At 41.5% G+C, this 19,870-nt stretch overlaps 2 protein-coding genes across 5 annotated transcripts in view; one reads left to right on the top strand and one right to left on the bottom strand.

Moving 5' to 3' along the window:
* PLEKHH1 (pleckstrin homology, MyTH4 and FERM domain containing H1) overlaps positions 1-11,526 on the top strand; it is a 46,811-nt gene extending 35,285 nt beyond the window's left edge. For all 4 annotated transcript variants that reach the window (XM_033063348.1, XM_033063347.2, XM_033063349.2 and 1 more), the window contains 9 exons: positions 396-573; positions 981-1,136; positions 3,297-3,397; positions 5,129-5,270; positions 6,505-6,647; positions 7,539-7,668; positions 8,839-8,925; positions 9,421-9,567; positions 9,879-11,526. In XM_033063348.1, the coding sequence (XP_032919239.1) occupies positions 396-573; positions 981-1,136; positions 3,297-3,397; positions 5,129-5,270; positions 6,505-6,647; positions 7,539-7,668; positions 8,839-8,925; positions 9,421-9,567; positions 9,879-10,055 (1,261 nt within the window). In that variant the 3' untranslated portion in view covers positions 10,056-11,526. The remainder of the gene's footprint in view (positions 1-395; positions 574-980; positions 1,137-3,296; positions 3,398-5,128; positions 5,271-6,504; positions 6,648-7,538; positions 7,669-8,838; positions 8,926-9,420; positions 9,568-9,878) is intronic.
* A 1,770-nt stretch (positions 11,527-13,296) lies between these two features.
* PIGH (phosphatidylinositol glycan anchor biosynthesis class H) lies at positions 13,297-18,779 on the bottom strand. Its single transcript, XM_033063354.2, has 4 exons — positions 18,592-18,779; positions 16,591-16,800; positions 15,877-15,960; positions 13,297-14,362 (listed from the first exon to the last, which is right to left on the bottom strand). The coding sequence occupies exons 1-4, from the start codon at positions 18,769-18,771 to the stop codon at positions 14,261-14,263; spliced, it is 576 nt and encodes a 191-aa protein (XP_032919245.1). The 5' UTR covers positions 18,772-18,779; the 3' UTR covers positions 13,297-14,260.
* Positions 18,780-19,870: the final 1,091 nt, after the last annotated feature.

The raw sequence follows: 19,870 nt of genomic DNA, 5'->3' as shown, positions 1-19,870 counted from the left end.
GCTTGTAATGCATTAGTCTCACAGGATTATACAGCTCAATATTTACCAGGACTTGACATGATAGTAACTAAATTCCACTGGCACGACAGCAAGTTTGAGGGTGAATTGATCTCAATTTTGACAGATACTGTGATCGTAACAGGGTACAGAAGAGGATATGCATCCAGTCCACCCAGAAGCAGGGAATACTCTTGTTTCCTAGAGACTGCATTGTCTGCCTTAGTTTTACAGGTCCTTGGAGCTGAAGTCTGTGTTGTAGCTTTTCACTTGAGCTGTTAGTCTGTTGAGATGAATAGGCAAAAGCCTGAGGGAGGAACATGCTGGCATGGCATGGGAAATTGAAGAGGACATGGCACTTGGAGCATGTTTGTGGTTCTCTCCCCCTCTTTGCCTAGGAGTGAGATAGGCAAGTATGCCATCTACTGCCAGAGATCAGTAGATCGCACCGTGCAGGCTGGAGAGCGGGAAGCCAAGCCCTCCCGGATGGAGATCGTGTCCATCCTGCTGAGAAATCCCTACCACCACTCACTCCCCTTCAGCATCCCAGTGCACTTCATGAATGGAACATACCAGGTGAGCAACCACAGCTGCCTTTCTTCTGGGCACTAGAGGGCTGCACCGTGACCTGCCTCCTTCATGTGGGTGGGTGGCACAATGGTATTTATACATATCAGGTATTGGGAGATAAACACTGCTTCTCCTCCTTGCTGTTTTAGCTGATTTTCCATGGAAGTGAAAGGAGTTCATCCTTAGCTTTGCAGATCTTAGGAAGAAAAGGTAGCTGAGAAAAGGGGAGAGATACTGGAAGTGTCTCAATATGGGAAAGAATGTGATATCAAAGGAGACAGTACACAAGTGTTGTCACTGGAGCTGGCAGTTAATCCCGAGATGCTGATCCATAGGAAACCACCTTCATTAGTTGTGATACCTAGCAATGGTCACAATTGTTTTCTCCTCAGTTAAGTCCTCTTTCATTGCAGGTTGTAGGTTTTGATGGTTCCTCAACAGTTGACGAATTCATCCAGAGACTGAACCAGGAAACAGGAATGAGGAAGCCATCCCATATGGGATTTTCTCTGTTCACAGATGATCCTTCTGGCAGGAATTTGGAACATTGCTTGCCTGGCAATATGAAGGTATTTATTTTTCTCCTCTGATACTCTAGTATGCATACTTTTAGTATGCATCTTCAAAGGATTGCTAAATGGTTAATAAATCTTTCTTAATGTATTAAGCTCAAATAAGCGTGGATATTGTCTATCTAGATTAATATGCAGCTCCTTCTCCCAAGTAACAACTGACTGCACAAGAGGAAGCAGCCCAGAGTTGTTCCAAGGGAAGTTTAGATTGCCTATTAGGCAAAATTACTTCACTGAAAGGGTTTCTCAAGCATTGGAGCAGGCTGCCCAGGGAAGTGGTGGAGTCACTGACCCTGGAAGCATTTAAAAGATCTGTAATGTGTCACTTGGGGACATGGTTTAGTGGAGACTTGACAGTGATGGTTTGATGATTAGGCTTTCTGATCTTAAAGATCTTTTTCAAATGAAATGATTCTGTGATTCTGTAATTAGCTAGCCTAATCTGATACAGTTCTTAATAGAAAAATCTATTTTAGAAGGTAATAAATTGGTCAATTTTTAGAAAGTCTAACTCAGATTTTAGCATGTATTAAAGTTTAATTTGTCCTGACTACAGAATTGAAACATGACTGAGCTAGCCAGCATGATCAGCTATCATAACTGACATCAAATGTGACACTTCTAATTGAGACAAATTTATGTTAGGCTGTGAATCTTTCGGCATGTCTGTATAAATTCCATCTGTTGGATTATGAAGTATCTCCTTGCCACCTCCAGATAACTCAGGCTTTCATTGTTGATAATCATACTTAGGGGAGAAAGCTCTACTGCGTATGGCTCCACTTTAAGAAAGAGTGTAGTGCCTCAGATCAAGAGAAAAAGAAAACAGATAAAGTGTTAGCATCTGTGACTTTCATATGGAAATTTTTACCCATGCTGCAGCTGAGTGACTGCCTTAATTGAGCAGGCTGGCTGCCATCAATGACACCCATCAGATTTTGGTACAAATCTGTGAGAATAATTTGTCATACAGCATTAATGGAGGAATTGTAGTGACAACTTTTGAAGAGGTCCTGATACCTGTAGGGAACTTAAACCATCAATTTTACACAGTGTAAAATTTCACATTAAGCGACAGAGGGAGAAGATACCAATAACTTTGAAATAGATGGTTTGAAAAGAAACTATCACAGACAGTGCCAAATTATATAGTTTATATCATGACCTGATATAGATCAGGTAATCTGGAGCTTTGCTGGTAATTGGACCATCTGGAGAGATGAGGCATCAGAGTAAACAAAGGATCTTGACATAATCAAAGTCATCACTTTGCCTTGGCAAGTAAATAATAACCAGTAAATCTCAGTACGTTAAGAGAGGTTTAGAGATCTGATTATATATTTCATGTGGCTTCTCATGCTCACATTCCTTTCATTGAGATGCCATCAAAGGAGAAGTAGGAGCCCTCATTAGACCACTTGTGAAAGGACTGGAATAACCAGGAGGAGCTGAATGGAACAAAAAAAAAAACCAAAAGCAAACAAAAAAACCAAACTCAAAACCCCTCCTATGTTATTATGAAAAGTATGTCTGAGTTACAAAGTTGGAATCTAAACATTCCCAAAATTTGGACATTCACATCCAAGGGTTTGGTATAGGCATGCACATTCTGCTGCTGTTCAGAGGATGTGTTAGTGTTTAGTTTGGCTCAGGAGGGCACTTCAGAAGTAAACCTAGCAATTGTTCTGATTAACCGTGCTTTGACTCACATTAAGGAGTAACCTGTGAGCATGAAATTGGATTCTTTTTACGTGAAACATGAGCTGGAAGATGTTATCCAATAGAGTAGTGGGCTTTCAGGTCACTTGATCAGACTGCTGGTGTGGGCATGGGGACTTAGGAATGGCTGTTTTCCTGTGCAGATCTGTTCTTCCTGAGCTTTGCTACTTGCTAACGTAGACATAGCAAGAGAGTTACTACCAGACCAGAATTCATATGTCCCCCTGCAGGTTAGAGCTGGAGTTTTCAGTTGGAATGCTTTAATTTTTACATACTGTGCAATAGAAAAAGGATGTGTTTTTTCACTTTGAGCTGTGTTTATGCTGATCCAGTCTATCTTCTGTGTTTCACAATATTTTATTCACTTACTTTCCCCTCAAGCCTTGACTATATATTTCACCTCAGTTTGTGTCTCCTCTCTCCTTGATATTTTTTAAGATCTGTGATGTCATTTCTAAATGGGAACAAGCCTTAAAAGAATTGCATCCTGGGAAATATGAAGGTGGCACAAGAATTGTAAAGTTGACCTATAAGAACAGGTACTGTCCTCTGTTGGGTGGCCTTACTCCTGCTGTTAATTAAACATTCAAGACTGCATATGTCTATGTAGATGACCAGTAATTTATAGTATCACTGGTGCCAAAACTATTTTAGCTAAGATTCAGTTAAATCCTATGGATGATGTGATGGTTTTTGTCTGTTACATTTACAAAAGCATATGGCCTAGGGGTAAAACCCAAACCACTTTGCAACGGCAGAATAGACTTAAAATTAGTTAATAACTAGCTGTTGCTATGCTAGTAAGGCATCCTTGGCACAATTTCACTTACCTAGATCCTAAAACATAATTGAAGAATGTGTTAGGTGAGAGGAGGAAAGACCTAGAGGAAAAACCACTAGTGAAAACAAGTATGCTGAAACTTGCAATTAAGTGAACAGTCACAAAGATGAAAAAGATACAAGAACAATGTTCTAAATCATATGAGTTGGGGAAGAGATGTGTAGTAGCAGTGCCCAAACTTTATAACGAAAGAAATGTTAAAAGTGATGATGAAAGGTGGTAGAGAAGGGAAGTACAAGGCAAAGATCTTAATCAAAAATTGGAACGAGTTAATCACATATAATACAGATAGGAATTCTGAGTCACAGTAAACCAAGAGCTGTATGAGAACAGGGAATGAATTCTCTTTGCAGGCAAAACAAAGGCTGCCCCAAAACTGAACAGAGTTCAATATTGAATATATGAAGGTTTTGTTTTTGTAATGGTGGAAACAAATTTCTGTCATCTTTGTCAGTTGGTATAATAGAGGTGAAAGCAGAAGTTACTGCTTTTGACCCAGAAGGTTGTATTTGTTTCAGGAGTGAAGCAGAATTATTTTGTTGGCTGGAATGTGCATTGGCTAGACAGCAAGGATGTTTTGATAAGGTCTTTCCAAGGCTGGGCTGTTCTAACACCAAGGATTCTGATAAGGCATTTGTAAGGTCAATATGGTCCTAATAGTGTAGTAATCTCAAAGTGACATAAAAATAAATAAACTGATCCATGGGAATGCATATCTCATGTAGTGGAATTGTGGAATTTATAGCCATAGATGCAGCTTGAAATTAATATGTGAATTAGTTGCTGTGGACTGTAAGAATGAGGAATGGTTCTGGGAAGCATTCCCCAAACTGGTGTCTTCAACCCCAACTAGTAATCTTGCTATACCATGTAAAAAAAATTCCAAGTGTGAGTGCAATAAAAAACAATAGGATGCTTTCATTTACAAGCATGTTTTCTTAAACAAGGTCTGCTAGTCTCCTGTTTCCTACTGAAGCAAACTGAAGCAATTTTTAATAAGTCTTCAGTGTAACTGGTCAAATCCAAGCTGGCACATCTACAAGGCTGCCTTGTAGAAGCTTATACAGGTAGAGCAGAAATAGTTCTCTTTTCTGTGATAAGCAGAGAAGGTCGTAATTTAAATATGTCTGTGCTTGATGGGGATGAATGGACACTGATTTAACTGTGTTTAGTAAAGGTTCACTATCTAGAAGTGGTTGGCTTACAGAATTCAAATAGCTTCCAAAGTTAGAAAGCATGTTTTGAGCCTTCTTGCTCAAATCTTGTTCATAAGGGAAGCACCTCAGCTTCCAGATCTGTCCAGTACCCCATCACTGAAAAAAACTCAAAACAAAACACACTTTTATTTTGCCTCACCTTGGTTCAAGTTCCCAGCTGTACTTTCAGTTCACAGTATCTCTTTACCTTCACATTCCTCTCTGCTTTTTAGACTGTATTTTCGGAGCCAAGCCAAAGGGGAGACAGACCGTGAGCGGTTGCTTCTGGCCTTCCAAGTGAGCAATGAAATTGCCAATGGAAGATTTCCTGTTAATAAGGAGTTAGCTCTGGAAATGGTGGCTCTAATGGCTCAGGTGAGTATGGCAGAAATCCTTTCTTTTATCCTCCTTCAGCTGTACGCTGTGTTTGACTAAGCAGCTCCCTTTTACATCAAGGGCACATCAAACATACAGTGTGATGTATCAAGCAAACACACCATCAGCTGTACCATGACAAATACATTATAGCAGGATACACGTTACAACACCTTTTGCTGTAGGGAAATTTTCTCCAGCTGTGTCTCCCCTTTTATTCTCAAGAAAAATACTGGAAAAAACAGAGTGGGGCTGGACTATTACCAGACCTGCTCCAATTAGTACCTCAGTAGAGATATGGAAATAGTACCACTACTAGAATTCCATTAATAGTAAAAAACTCCCCCTTTTGCACTACCAATACCCTCTTAGGAAGAGCATCTTCTAAAATCCTCCATTAAGTCTCCAGGCTTGCATTTCGTATTTTACCACATAAAACACACATTGTGGGTTGCAGGCATGATAAGCAGTATACAGTAATTTCACGAGTATAAGCCGCACCAGATTATAAGCCGCACTTCCGGGTGTCAGCAACGTTTTGTTCTTTGTCCATATATAAGCCACACTTTCGTTCGCAGCGAGGATCCGCATGCAGCTTTCACAAAGTTGCCAATTAGTAACAGAATCGTGGGATCGCGGGGTTTACTGGCTCGGCTTGGGGCCGGGTGGGCTTGGCTCAGGGCTGCTCAGGGCTCGTACTTCTGGGTTGGCAAATTTCTGAACTTCCTCCGTATATTGGCCGCTCCGGAGTATAAGCCGCACTTCCGGGTTCACACCAAAATTTTAGTCGAAAGGGTGCGGTTTATAATCGTGAAATTACTGTAATAATAGTTTTTAACTGACCTGAAACTGAGTGTTGTATTTGTTAAAGCTGTGTCAACTGAGGTGAAAAAGCTGGGGACATGGTCCAAGCTATTTACAAATATGCTGTTGTTTTAATTGGCCAATTGAAAATAAATCCCCAAAGCCTGGGTGTTTATACAGATGTCTCCTCCTAAAAAATACCTGTCTGAGATCATGCTCCACTCTCTTAGATCAGTAGATAATTCCTTGGGTGGTGGTGTCCTCAGTGGTTGCTCCTTTGTATACTTTTACTGTAGACAACATTTCCCAGCCTGTGTCTTTTTGCATGACTAATAAACACAGTAGTTACCAGTACGGGAATTCATGGAATGTTCTACTGCATTAAAAACCTCATAGTTCTGTTGTACTATAAACTGTAATGTTCTCTTAGGTAGAATATGGGGATTTGGATCGACCAGGATCTTCTAGTCCTGGGGGAACATCACAAATGAAAATGCAGCATCTTCTCCACCAGGTTTTAGATAAATTCTACCCCAAACACTACAAGCAAAACATTACTCCTGAACAGCTCAGGTAAGCTGTTGGTTCTTCAGTACTTTGCACTGAAATCAGCTTTTACTTGCCAAATTGTCATTACATTTAAGAAATTTCAAGGAGCCCTGCCAAGATTATTTGATGTAGAAGCTCAAACAAAACAAAAGTGTCAGGAAAAGGTTCTCTTAAAAGAAAAAACGATGTAGAAAGAGCCAAATCACCAACTAATTTTGCCATAGACGAGAAGTTTAGGCCTTTCAATTCCAAATTAGGCATCTCAGTTTTGACAAACTAACCCAAGCCTATGATGAATTCTCTGAGTTTTACACTTCCCCCAAGTATCAATTGAATCCAGATGCCTAACATTTGCAATGAGCCATAAAGCCAGCTTATATGGGTTGCTTCAGGCTGTGCAGTAATTCTGGTAGGGCATATTTTGGCAGGGCTTTTTTTGTGTTCTGGCTTAGAAGTTCTCACACACAATGCAGAGAGCTCAAGTACAAAATTCAGATATTGCCACAGATCTTAGCCCTATCTGATTTAAAATGAAGAGAATGGTCTTCCTACAGATCTTAAACCACTTAGGGATGCAGTGGTGGAACTAACGCAGTTACCTCCTTTTGGAAGCAAATTCCATCTACATGTAGAAAGGTAGCTGCCAAACCATCCCTAGTGAGCCAAATCAAGAGTCACTCCATATGGAGCATACTACAGGCAAGGTATGAGGAAGGTGAGAAAATATGTGGAAGTAGAGAAAAGCTAAAATAAATTCAGGTTGTAGAACTGATAGTGCTAATAGCCCTGTCTGTAAGTGCTGGGTAGAACAGCTCTTGGAGTAAAGAGTTAAATTTATTAACTGTTCTAACTGTACACATCTTTCCTTGGAAGACATTAGTACATAATAATGCCTTGTGTCTTGGATTCCTAAAGGCAGCTGACAGACAGGCTGGCGACAAAGTGGATGGTGCTGCAGGGATGCTCTCCACCAGAATGCATTCGGATTTATTTGACAGTGGCCCGGAAATGGCCTCTCTTTGGAACCAAAATATTTGCTGCTAAGGTAACTGGAGCACACTTTCTTCTGTTTCCAAGAGTGAATTATCTGAGCAAAGACATACCTACAGTCTCTGGTATCACAGGTTGAAAATGCTTTTACTTCAGAAAGGGAAAAAATTGAACAGCTCTGTTCTGAACGAGCAGCCCTGGTACCATATAGGTTGAAAAAGAAGGCAGACTATATTCTAACCACTAGGGGCTGCTACTGTTCAGTGAATAAATACTGAAGGTTTCTGGCTATTTCAATTAATTGTGATTACTGCCTATCCTTACAAACCTTGCCAAAGCTTTCTCAGGCAGGAGTTTTCTGGGGCATCAAGGCTGCAATGATAGGACCTTGAGGGAGGTCTTCTTCATGGTTACTTGTCTCTTGTTTTGAAGTCAAAGCTGCTCAGGTTACAGGAAAAAAAGTCTAATGATGAAAGGGACCTCTTGAGTAAATGCACAAGAAGTTTTCAAAGACAGCTATTTCCACTGTCAGGACTAAAGAAAGTTACTGTCAGAAGAGGTTACTGGTATTTGAGGTTACTGACAGAATATGTAATTGAGTGTACTGAAGAATCAGAATATAGAATAGATCCACACACAGGTGAGATAATGTGAAATAAGTAATAACTTTTCAGCAGTTAAGAAGCAAAGCCTATGGCATTACCTATATAATAGCAGATTCTCAGGAAAGATTTTATGTCACTAGCCATAACAAGTCATCTTCAACAGACAATTGATGCACATTTGCATAAGATTCTGTAAGAAGCAAAGTAACAAAGTGGCATTGATATGACAGTACTGGGTGCACTGGTAGAGAAACCAGCAGGTTTCGCTGCCTTCCTGACAGATAGGAGCAGTATAAACACATGCAGAGCAGAATTGCCATGCTGTTGCTCTGTCCTAGCATTTCCTTCAGTTTTAACCACACTGATGGCATCTAATTAATTTCAAAGGCTTTTTATCCTTATATCTCTTGTGTCACTAATCAAAAAAAGTGTATGTAAATCTGAAAATGTTATTGCAGATTTTTGGGAAGGCTGTCTTAAAAATCAAACCAAATCACACCAGTAAGCCTATAGAATTTTTTCTCATCTTCACTTTATCCTTAAATCTCAACTTTTATATCAGAAACATCATTCTGTGGTGGTCAAGAAATACCTGAATTAATAATTTTCTTTCTCTCTAGCCTATTTTGCCTTCCTCATTGGAAGACTGTCCAGTCTGGATAGCTGTGAATGAAGATGGTATCAGCATACTGGATTATAACACAATGGTATGTTGAGGAACACTGTTTAAGAGGAATACCTTACCTAGCACAGAAAGACATTTCCCTGAGTCCAGTGAAAGTCACTAACAGTTTGTCTTTAACTTCAAATGGATCCAGAAGTTATTTTGTAAAAGTCAGAGATGAGGGAAGTCAGTGTTATGTTTGAACACTCCATAGACCAAGGAAAATAACAACTGCAGTGTAAGGTAGGGCAGCAAACATGTTCATACATCTTGCAAACTCTTGATGGTGTGTGCTTTACTACCACTGTCTGGAATATAATAAAATCTGTACTGTGAAGTAGTGAGGGATCAAGCACACCAGGAGAAAAGTAGAAATGCAGTTCTCATTTGGGCTTTCTCTGCCATCTCTTACCTATAGAGCCCTTCGCTGTTGGAGATGTTCTTGCAGGCAGTAACAAAATAAACTAATATATTAGTTTAAGGTAGACATTTGGAGTTTTTTACAGAACTATGACTTGTTCAAACTCTCTGCCTGCAGCATTTGAAGGTCTCTTATTCATACTCCTCTGTGCTGACCTTTGGAGGCTGTCGAGATGACTTCATGATTGTAGTCAGTCAAATGAAAGAAAGAAGTTCTGGAAAAAATAGCACTGAAAAACTCCTCTTCACAATGGCAATTCCAAAGGTAATTACTAATGAAAAGTGAGTTTCTTTCCAGCTGGCAGCATCAGGGCTGAGTGTTTTGTACAAGCCCTGGGGACTGGTACTTGTGGCTGCTGCACTAGCTATATATATGCAACAAATCCTTTGTAGGCTGGAACCTTTCAGCAAGAGACTTACTCTACCCAACTTTTAAAGACAGAGCTTCATTTTAAAACTGAACAATTCCATGGAAGAAAGCCATTTACAAAAGCTATGAGGTCAATAGATTCTAAAAATCAAAGGGCATTCTTACCTCTAGTTGAGCTACAGTTAATAATTTTCTCTTTTTCCCAGATTGTTGAAGCAACACTTCTGATTGCCAGCTACATTAACTATCGTGCAACTCCTTCACTGCTGTCTTCCACACAGCCCTCACGAAGCAGAACTCCTGCTAAGAAGCCCTGGGAGACTGAAAATCGGTGCTTTCTTCCTTCCGTGCCCCGAAGCACAAAGGGGCCCACCCTGCTCTAAGGGCTTGTTCCACATGAGCTAATTTTGTTGGTTATATACTACAGATCAATGCAGGCTCTGATTCTTTTTCCATAATAATAGACAAAGTTCCTTAGAGGTGGAGGCAGTGTACTTTCTCTTAAAAAAACCAAAACAAACAAGCAAACAAAAAAAACTTGATTTGGGGGACTGTGCAGAAGATTCCTTTCCATGACACATTCCATCCAAAATACAATCCTCAGGTCATTTGCCTGCACAGTGCTCCAGTCATTACATCTGCACTCATTCTTCCATCTCCTTCTGTACTGTGTTGCTTTACAAGTACATACATTTTCTTTGATCCCTCCCATTTTCAGCTTTCAAAAGACAGAAACTTTTGTGTCCTTGCTCAGACATGAAAGAAGGACATTGCTGAGAAGGAAGAAGAATTAAACTCACAAGAATAATTCTGATGCAAGTCAAGGGTGATTTCAGACCTGAAGTAGGGAGTATAGAATTAGAGTTCTGCAGTACTTAAGAGTATTTTCAACTTTAAATAAAACTGGAAGCCTAGGGTCTTTGCATGTTGAGCACTCAGAACAACTGGGTGTGGAACAGTGTCAGAGGATGCCCTGGCACCTACAGGACCAATGCCTTTCAGAAACTGACACTGTTCTATGTAATAGATAGACATGAGATTGCTGCTGCAGGGCAGCACTCAGTGTGTCATGAACTCCACTGTCACACAAGCACTTTCAAAGACTTTCTGATAACCACTGCTGTAGATGTGTTTGGAACTGCACATTATCTCAGACAAAGGAAGACAAGACAAGCAATTTTTATACTTCTTCTGTCTTTCAGCAACTAGGAGAGATCTTCCCAGACAAGCTCTGCCATTCTGACTTGACAGAAGCTGCTTCTTTCAAACTCCTGCTTCCTTCATGTACCATAAGCAAGGAGGAGGTAGTCAGCAACTGTGTACTCATGTTCTTCTGACTTTTCTAAAGAATGTTGGTAGGATTGATTTTTTTTGGATCTGTTTCAAAGGGACTTCATGATGAAGTTATTGGATTTAAAACAAATAAAAGAAAAATAGCAGTTCTTCATAAAAAATTGATATCTACTTAGTTTACATTCAGCTATTTTGATAAGCATTCTAAAAAAGCTAAAGAAGAATGCACTTTGAAAAGTATCATGTCCAACTTCATAGTAATTATGCATTCATGGGCAGCTTTCCCAAATTAGAAGTGCGAATCCAACTACTAGACACAAGTCAGTAATAGCAAGCGAGCTATTTGCAAATAAACAAACCAACCACACCAGTGTTTTTACTCCCTAGTACCTGCCACCAACCTTGATGCATCCAACTTGTGCACAGGGGGAAGCTGATACATCATTAAGGTTGTTTTTCATGCTTATGATGGGTGCAAAGCCTCAAACAAAAAAGAGAAGAGCAGGGGGCAAAATTTTTTCTCAGCAATCCCTCATGAGCATCTTTGTAACATAAAACAAACAAAAAAAACCCCCAAACCACCAAACAAAACAAACCCAACCTCAAACCATCCCATGATGAGTTGTAGAAACAGTATGGCAGACCTAAGACAGGAAAAGATTGTATGAACAGTGACCTGATTTGCACATACTGTAATGTACCCACTTGTTACTAATTTAAAGACCATCCCTTGAAGGTACAGAAAAGGGTAGAAGCTTTCTGAGCCGAAAATAACTTTAGGAAGATATTTAGTAATTTTTGTTTTCCTTTAGATACTTTCCAGTCTCTAAATATTCTGATAGTAGTTTGTATTTCCCCTCTCTCTCACAATTATCTTAGTACAGCTGTGTCAATTTGAATACACCAAGTGTTACTCCTCCTCACTCTATCACCTGTGCCTAACAATTTCTCCTGTATCTGAAGGTCTGTTTGACAGTCTGCTTCTGGTATCCCACCAGTAACAAAGCTGCTTCAGAATGGGCTGGAGCCATCATCACTGCTGGGGATGCTCAAGGCATAGAAGTCTCCAGTTCACAGGATGTATTTCCTCACAGTGCTAACACTCATGTCCTCAGAGACTTGAGGAGACTTGTACCAGGGCAAACAGGAAACAGAGATATTAAATAAACAGGAGCTCTCCTGAAACATTATTTTCTGCCACAATTGCACTTTAAATTGAGAAGCATGATACACAAAACTTTCTTCCTTATTTCTTAAAAAATATTCACCAATACTTGAGTGTTTCAGGGACCACCCCACTCTGATAGATGCACATACTCCTCCTATTTATAGCTTACCTGTCTCCAAACACTCCACCCTGTGTAGATACCTACTTTGTATGATTCTTTGGTAGAGAAAATAATTTTTTATTTTAATCAATGCTTTTGGTAATGACTGTTAATGCAGCATAGAATGAGATGACAAAAGCCTTTGTGTTCCTAACTGCTGTGTGTAAGTAAAAGGCTGTCTGGAAGAAACTGTGAGATTTGTTTGTTCTCAATAAAATGCAGTTCATGAATTAATAATCATTAATTAAATTAGTATTATTTTCAGAATGAAATAAACTATTTTAAAAGCCAAAATATTCTTGATGTTAACAATAATGAACATAGATTGTATTTGGTATCCAGGCACAAACCATAGCTGGTACAAACCTGCCCTAGACTGATTGCTTGTTTCTCTCTGCTCATCTTCTCTCAGCTTAAGTGGAGGACTACACCAAGAATGTTCACTCTTTCAAAAGATTGCTGAAACAATCTTTCAGACTTCCTGCTGTGACCCAGCTTCGTGGTAATTTCTTCAGTGCACATTCTGAGAACTTAATGGGATTTTTACAGCATAGTAAGCATTCCCAGCACACTCCTGAGCCCATGACTCTCCACTCTGTTGAGACATCTTTTCTTTTCTGACACAAAAGGCAGTGGCACGTCCCCAAGCTGCTGCCTGTCACTTGGACAACCATAATACTCCTCTGACATGAGCTAACCTCTGTCTTTCAAACTTTGTGGCACTGTGGGGAAAAAACCCCACAAATCCCCTTATCTCTACCTTATTGCATGATGGTATGGTGCCAAGCATTCATTTACAGATTATGTGGACAAGGAGGGTACAGCACTGTATGCAAAATAAGCACAAATGCAGGCTTCTGCCAGCTTGTGGGTTTAGCTCTTGTTTTGACACTTCAGTCACCTCATTTACATTACTAAGGTGTCGCGGAATATAGAGAGAAAAATACCAGTTAAGTGTTACAGTAACTTTTAGCTTATCAACAAAGAATTTTCCAACCTTAAGTTAATACCAAGAGGACATATCAATAAAACTTTATTCACATTGTCATTACCGTAATTTTCAACAATACACGTGCCTCATATTCTCAGAGTAACTGATGTGGCCCTTGAAATGCCACATCTTTTCTGTGTCCTGTGTCAACAGGTGCCTTGCCCTATTCAGCAATGGGTTCACATTTTCCCTGTGTTCCTTTTGATAGTTCACTGAAACCATTCTTGTTGCCTTTGACGTCCTTCAACTGATTCACCTCCAGCTGGGCTTTAGCTTTTCTAACTACAGTCTTGAACAGTGTTGCTACATTCCTCCCAAATCACCTGTCCCTAATTCCACCTTCTGTCTACTTCCTTTTTGTGTTCAAGCATTGCTAGGAGCAGCTTGCTCATACACGCAGGCTTCCTGGCATTTCTGCTTAACCTCCTGCTCACTGGGATGGACTGTTCTTGATCTCAGAAGAAATGATCCTTGACTATCAATCAGATTTCTCTGATCCCTCTTCCCTGTAGGGCCCCATCCCATGGGACTTTTTCAAGCAGATCGCTGAAGAAGTCAGTCTTCAGATCTCTTCTGTTTATTTCATTAAACATAACTGAATGCAACAGTTTCATTTTCTGGTTTTATCCTTCTGAAATTCTCCTGTGATCAGGAAATTACTATCTGAGCCCACACATCAGCTTTGGTATTTAGAGTGTGTTTTTCAAAAAAAGGGTTAAATAAAAACCAAAGAATGCATACTTACGGCAGTCCAGCCAAGGTTATTTTATAATATTAGCATAATTTTCAGATGCATGAGAGTAAAAAAATTGATGCATTTTCTTGTCTCCCTTTGCCCTATTTCCCCATAATTCTTTTCTGGAAAGGCAAGAAAAAACCCTTTTCTGTATGAGCCTAAAAAGTTCTGCTCATGGAGCAGTTTTGCTTGCTTTTCCATCCTCTGATTTCTGCTGAAAGTTTGCTGCCTTTTTTTCAGCTATTTTATTTCACTTGATTGTGGACCTGTCTTCCTCTTCTCCAGGATTTCTTGACAACTTTTGTACACTTCTATCAAGCAGTCCAGTCGTGGCTTGGAGCTCTAGAAATCAAACAACAGAGAATCAGGCTCTGAACTGAAACACAGATTAATTTTACCCAAACAGCAAACAGTGACCAAAGTACAATGATTTTTCATCAGTTCTAACCTGGACCAGATTAAAGCCAGAAAGGAAGTGAAAGTTTCACGGTCCCACAGTCCCTATGATCCTATAACTTTTGAGCTCCCAAAACAGCATTACTGTGTAAAGTCCATCAAATGCCTCCTTGCAAGAGTTACTTAAGAGAACAAAAGGTCAATTCAGTGCAGTAGGGCTCCTGGGCTGAGTGACATGGGCAACTGTATTTCTGAAGGCTGACATAACTTAGAGAAACACAATGGAGACACAATAAAGTTACTAATCATCGCTCCTTCAAAACTAACATACTAACTTGCATGTTAAAATAATTGCAGACAGATACAAAATGGAAGAGTTCCATACCTCCTTTGCTGCTGGCATCAACTCTACTGGTGCTAAGCTATTTCCATGAAAATAAAACTGTTCAGAGTTGAATGGTAAAATAAAAAAAAAAAAAAGAGAGAGAGAGAAACAATACAGATGCCAGCCAGACCCTTTGAACCTGGAACAGAACATACCTAACTAAACTCAGGATCAGGTATCTGGAATTTAGTAGTTGTTGATTTCCAGCAAATCTACTTTTCCCCTTGTTTATATGAAAATGTCTAATTTATATTACTGTTACTAAACATCTTTACAGCCGTGGGACTGAGTTAGCAGCAAGTATCAATGGAATAGACTATTTATACTCCCAAGTATTTATCTGAAGACTGACTGTATCCAGTCACAAACTGTACACAGATTACAAAACAGTCACCAGCAGCAGGTGACTTAAGGACAGAGAGGGCTGTACAGCTCAGCAGTCTAAGAAGTGAGGTATGTCTGTACTGCTCACCACCCCTCAAGGATAAGGGCATTGTTGTGTTAGGCATGAACACACACAAAGCAAATCCATTCCAAAAATGGGATTATGAGCAGTCAGAACATGTTAGCATGAGAAGAGAGAGGGAAGACGAGGTAACAGCAACACAAACAAGTTATTATACATTAAGCAAATTGGTCACAGTTTGTACAGTGATCTTTGTCTGCAGGTCAGGCAGGGGAAGTCATCCCAATGCCAAGGAGGCTTCATGAATTTTGGTACACACAGCTGAGAGAAAAATCAACTGCAGCACAGTGCCAGAGTTATGGTAGTAACCCAGAGCACAGGACTGCACAGAAAGCTCTACAAGTCCACAGCACCTTATGTGAGCCAAAGACTTTTAGTTCATGCAAACTCCTGGCTGGGCTCAGATTGACACAACTCCCTGTTGTTTGAATGGAGAGCAAATGAAAAAAACCCTCTGTAGTTACATGAGACTTCAAAAGCTACCCACCCTTACAACCCAGCCAGGGAAAGGCAACTGTCAAGGCTACCTGTAGTGGAATTAAAATATGCTTAGACAACTGGTGCACACACAGAGACCACAATCTGGATTTCTCCACCTTTCAAACTCACCTGAAAGAGTGGCACCACCTCAGATACTCCCTGAGGATCTTCAGGGTCCCGGAGAAGGATACACAGGTAGTAGATGACTTTTTGCTACAAGACAAACAGACAAAAATCACTGGAGTATAAAAATGCTACCAAACTGCCTGGAGTTAGCAGAGAAATAGGATCTGTTTCAACTCACTGAGCTGAAGACAAATCCTGCCAGGTCACAGTCAAGTCTACAAATTTTTATCAACAGCTTACACTCAATACAGAAATAATTTACCTCTTTTTTTCTATTAAGTTTTTAATCTGAAAAGAACACACGCATGCTGGAAGGGTAAGGTCTGCTTTTCTACAGGAGCTTTGCTCCATGGCAATAAAACCATGGCAATAGGAAAAACCACTGTTTGTGTTGTCTTAGCTTCTCATCTCCATCTTGACTACGTATGGAGCTGGGCATCAGGATTTGTAAGAACAGCATAACACAAAGGATTAAACCTACTAGCTCAAGGCCAGTGGCATTATCCAAGGGATGGATTTGGCTTTTTGAGTTGTTTGGTTTGAGTACTTTAAATGAGAGAGATGATAGAATAAGGAGAAAAATATGAAATAAAGCTCCTGATGTCAGTAAAGCTATGGATGGTGCTGTGTTTAATTGCTCTGGTAAATCATGGTCATGAAAATGCACTGGATGTGAGTGTGCCCAGACACAAGAAGACAAGACTTTGTATGATTTACCATGTGGATGGCTTCATTGATAACCACATCCTTCACTTGACCCATCTCAATGAAGGTTGTGCTCTCTTTCCCTGAGGCATAGGATGAAGTCACCTGGATGCCGAGTGAGCCGATGACCAACAGGGATTCCTGGTCGATCTTCACGAAGTGCAGGTAGATGATCAGGCCAATCAGCGTGATGAAGATGGCAGCAGAAAGCACCATGCTGTTCTGTAACACAAGCCAAGAAAAGGCAGAGCTCAGGTCTTACTTTCACACAGTTTTAGAGAAAGTAAACTGCACAGTAAATTGTGTGTTAAAGCTAGAGGTGCAATGCATTTTTATTTAGGTAGAGTCCTTTTTTTCACCTGGCTGGCTGATATATATGTAATGAGGTTTACATCAGTTTTTGCAGTATACACTAAAACAATTGGGAGCTGAAACTAAAAACAGCAAGAAAATTCTATTCCCTTCCAAGTTCAATGCAGAAATCTCAACCCAAACAAGCTAGTTATATCAATGAGAGTGTATTATACCAACTTCTACAAAGATGACGTCGCTGACAAAGAAGTGTTGTGAAATGTTTACAAGAACCAAAGGTGGATTCTCAGAGTGGAGGAACCCTCCTTCAGCACAAACACTGCCCTGCCACCCACACTGGTGGTTTTCTTATTCTGAACTGCCAGTCTATATTTGTTCAAACCTCAACCTCTCCTTGCCTTAAATACCAATCCAAAGAAAATTTGCTTTATCCTGTACTTTGTCTAAGGATCAATGTCTTTTGCATGCTGCCATCTTGGGATTGCTGTTACATTTTAATATAAAACTGATGACACTACAGTCACCAGTAAGTCACCTGAAGACCTGGCAATAAATCCTAAAGGTCCACAACCTACAACCTGTTTCTGGGACATGTTTTAGAGAACTCCAGACCACCTATCCATGAATGAGAGTTATAATTGAAACTTCCTAAAGAACCAGAACTGCACAGCCCTACCACTCAAGCTGGGCCTGTACCACCATGTGAGTCATCAGAAGGAAAAAAATAGTCATGAAGTAAAGATACTGAAATCCACAAAAAGCAAGAGATACTTTCAGACCTGATTTCCTGGCAAAAGGAAGAATTGCAGTCACTTGCATGCAGGCTGCAAGAGCATGTGTAAAAGCAACACATAGGAGGGCAGTGGGTGGTAACCACTGACTGCCATGTATGCTTGCGTAAAAAATGAAACTCGGACATGAACCATCTTTTCCTGTCTGACTCCTGACAACTCATAACACAATCTCTGTCTTCATTTCTTAGGAAAGTCTACTGATCAAAAATGCTATGTCACAGTCAAAGCATGGGTCACAGTGACCAGCTTCTTCGGTCAAGCTACTGACTTCAGTGTGGACATAACTGGTCTGGGTTCAGTTTTTGATAAATCCAAAAGCACTAGTTTAGAAATCAGCAGCTTTTGAAATCTGTACTGCAAACATCTTTCTGCCTCAGCTGTGAAATGTGATGACATTCATGGTGCAGCGCTCACTGAGTCACTCAGAAAAATTCCTTTTGGGGATTAACAATCATTCACCTTCTTCAGTTCCTCAATTCCAGATTCTCACAACCCATGTCTCCAAGTGAGCACATGCATTGGAATCACAAGCACGTGCCAGGCATCACTCAGCACCCAGACATGCACCGACCCTATCTGTCAAGAGCTACAAACGAACAGAGGCACCCGAGAAACCACCGGGGCAAGCAGGTGGCAGCCCGCGGCCCCCAGGCTGGCACATCTCTCCCTTTGCCACCACACACCCATCAGCTCGGCGTTCCGGGGCGCGGGGGATGCCCCCGAGCGGCGCTCAGCGCCTTCCCAGGGGCTGCGCCGCCCTCCACACTAGCCAAGGCTGCTCCGGGGACACGCGCGGCCACCCAGCCCGCGGGGCTCCCCCCAGGGGCGACAGCGGGACACGGGCTGCGGGGCGCAGCCGGCCGGGCCCGAGCCGCGCAGGGCCCGAGGGCGGCGGCGGGGCCGGTACCTCGCTGACTGCGAAGAGCCCGTAGGCCGCCAGCCAGACGGCGGAGGTGGCGGCGCTGAGCGAGCGTAGCTGCAGGCGAGGGCCGCGCACCGCCAGCTCCCGGCAGGACGCGCTGTGCTGGCGCTGCCGCAGCGCGATCGGCACCCCCGAGGCCGAGCGGAACCGGCGCTCCTCCGCCATGCCGGGCAGGCGGGGCCGGCCCGCCCGGCCTCCCGCGGGAGGGGCCTGAGCCGAGGGGAGGCTCCGCCGGCTGCGCTCGCTCTCTCCGGGCAGTGCCGCCGCTGGGTCGTTCTGCTTGTTGCACCTCGCTAGGCGTCTTAATCCCGATGACACCAGCAGTTCCTGAGGTTTGCGCATGTTGATAATCCATTGAGTGCTTCCTCTGTTTATGGAGTACGAGTTTTAAAGGACACAGGGTATAGTGGTGCTGCGCGTGTCTCTTGCCGTGATGAAGAGTCAGGGCTTTTCACGGAATCACGGAATGTTAAGGGGTTGGAATGAGCCTTAAAGATCACCTAGTTCTACACCACTCTTGGAAAGGGACACCTCACACTAGATCAGGTTGCTCAAGGCCTTATCCAGCCTTGCTTTGAGCACTGCCAGGGTTGGGGCATCCACAACCTGGGCAACCTGGTCCAGTGTCTCACCACCCCCAATGAAAAAATTTCTAATATCTAACCCAAATTTCCCGTCTTTTCATTAGTCCTTGTCCTATCACGACAATTCCTGATGAAAAGTCCCTCTCTGTCTTCCCAAAAGCCCCCCTTCAGATACTGGAAGGTTTCTGTGAGTTCTCCATACAACCTTCTTTTCTCCAGAAGGTTCTCTCTCCCCCTTTTGTCTTTACCATCTGCAACTTCATAAATGTATTTTCTTGTCTGTAACGTGCTTAGCTACAAGCTCTTTTGATTTTTTTTCTGCCCCAAGGTTTAAAGCAGAGTTTTCTGGTCCCTTTCCATCTAAATACATGCTAAATTGTAGACTTGGCTTTGCATACAGGGACTTAATGAGTCTTTGTAATGTGTTGCCTTTAATGCATTTATTACTTCATGTGGCAGTAACATAAAAGTAATATAAAAGTACAGCCCTGTGATTTCCAAACTGCCATCCTGACTCCTTTGGCCTTTCTATTTTTTCCCTCCTCCCGCAGTTTTTGAGCGGGTGTTAGCTTTAATTGCAGGTGCCATCTTTCTATGAGCGATTTACTTCATTCATTATCTTCAGAGCTCTTGGGTGGATACTATATATATTTAAAAAAAACTGTTAACTTTTCACAGGG

The sequence above is a fragment of the Catharus ustulatus genome, chromosome 6 (assembly GCF_009819885.2).
Source record: "Catharus ustulatus isolate bCatUst1 chromosome 6, bCatUst1.pri.v2, whole genome shotgun sequence".
NCBI lineage: Eukaryota > Metazoa > Chordata > Aves > Passeriformes > Turdidae > Catharus > Catharus ustulatus.
The sequence above is the reverse complement of the archived record's forward strand: the minus strand, read 5'-3'. Positions and strand labels throughout refer to the sequence as shown.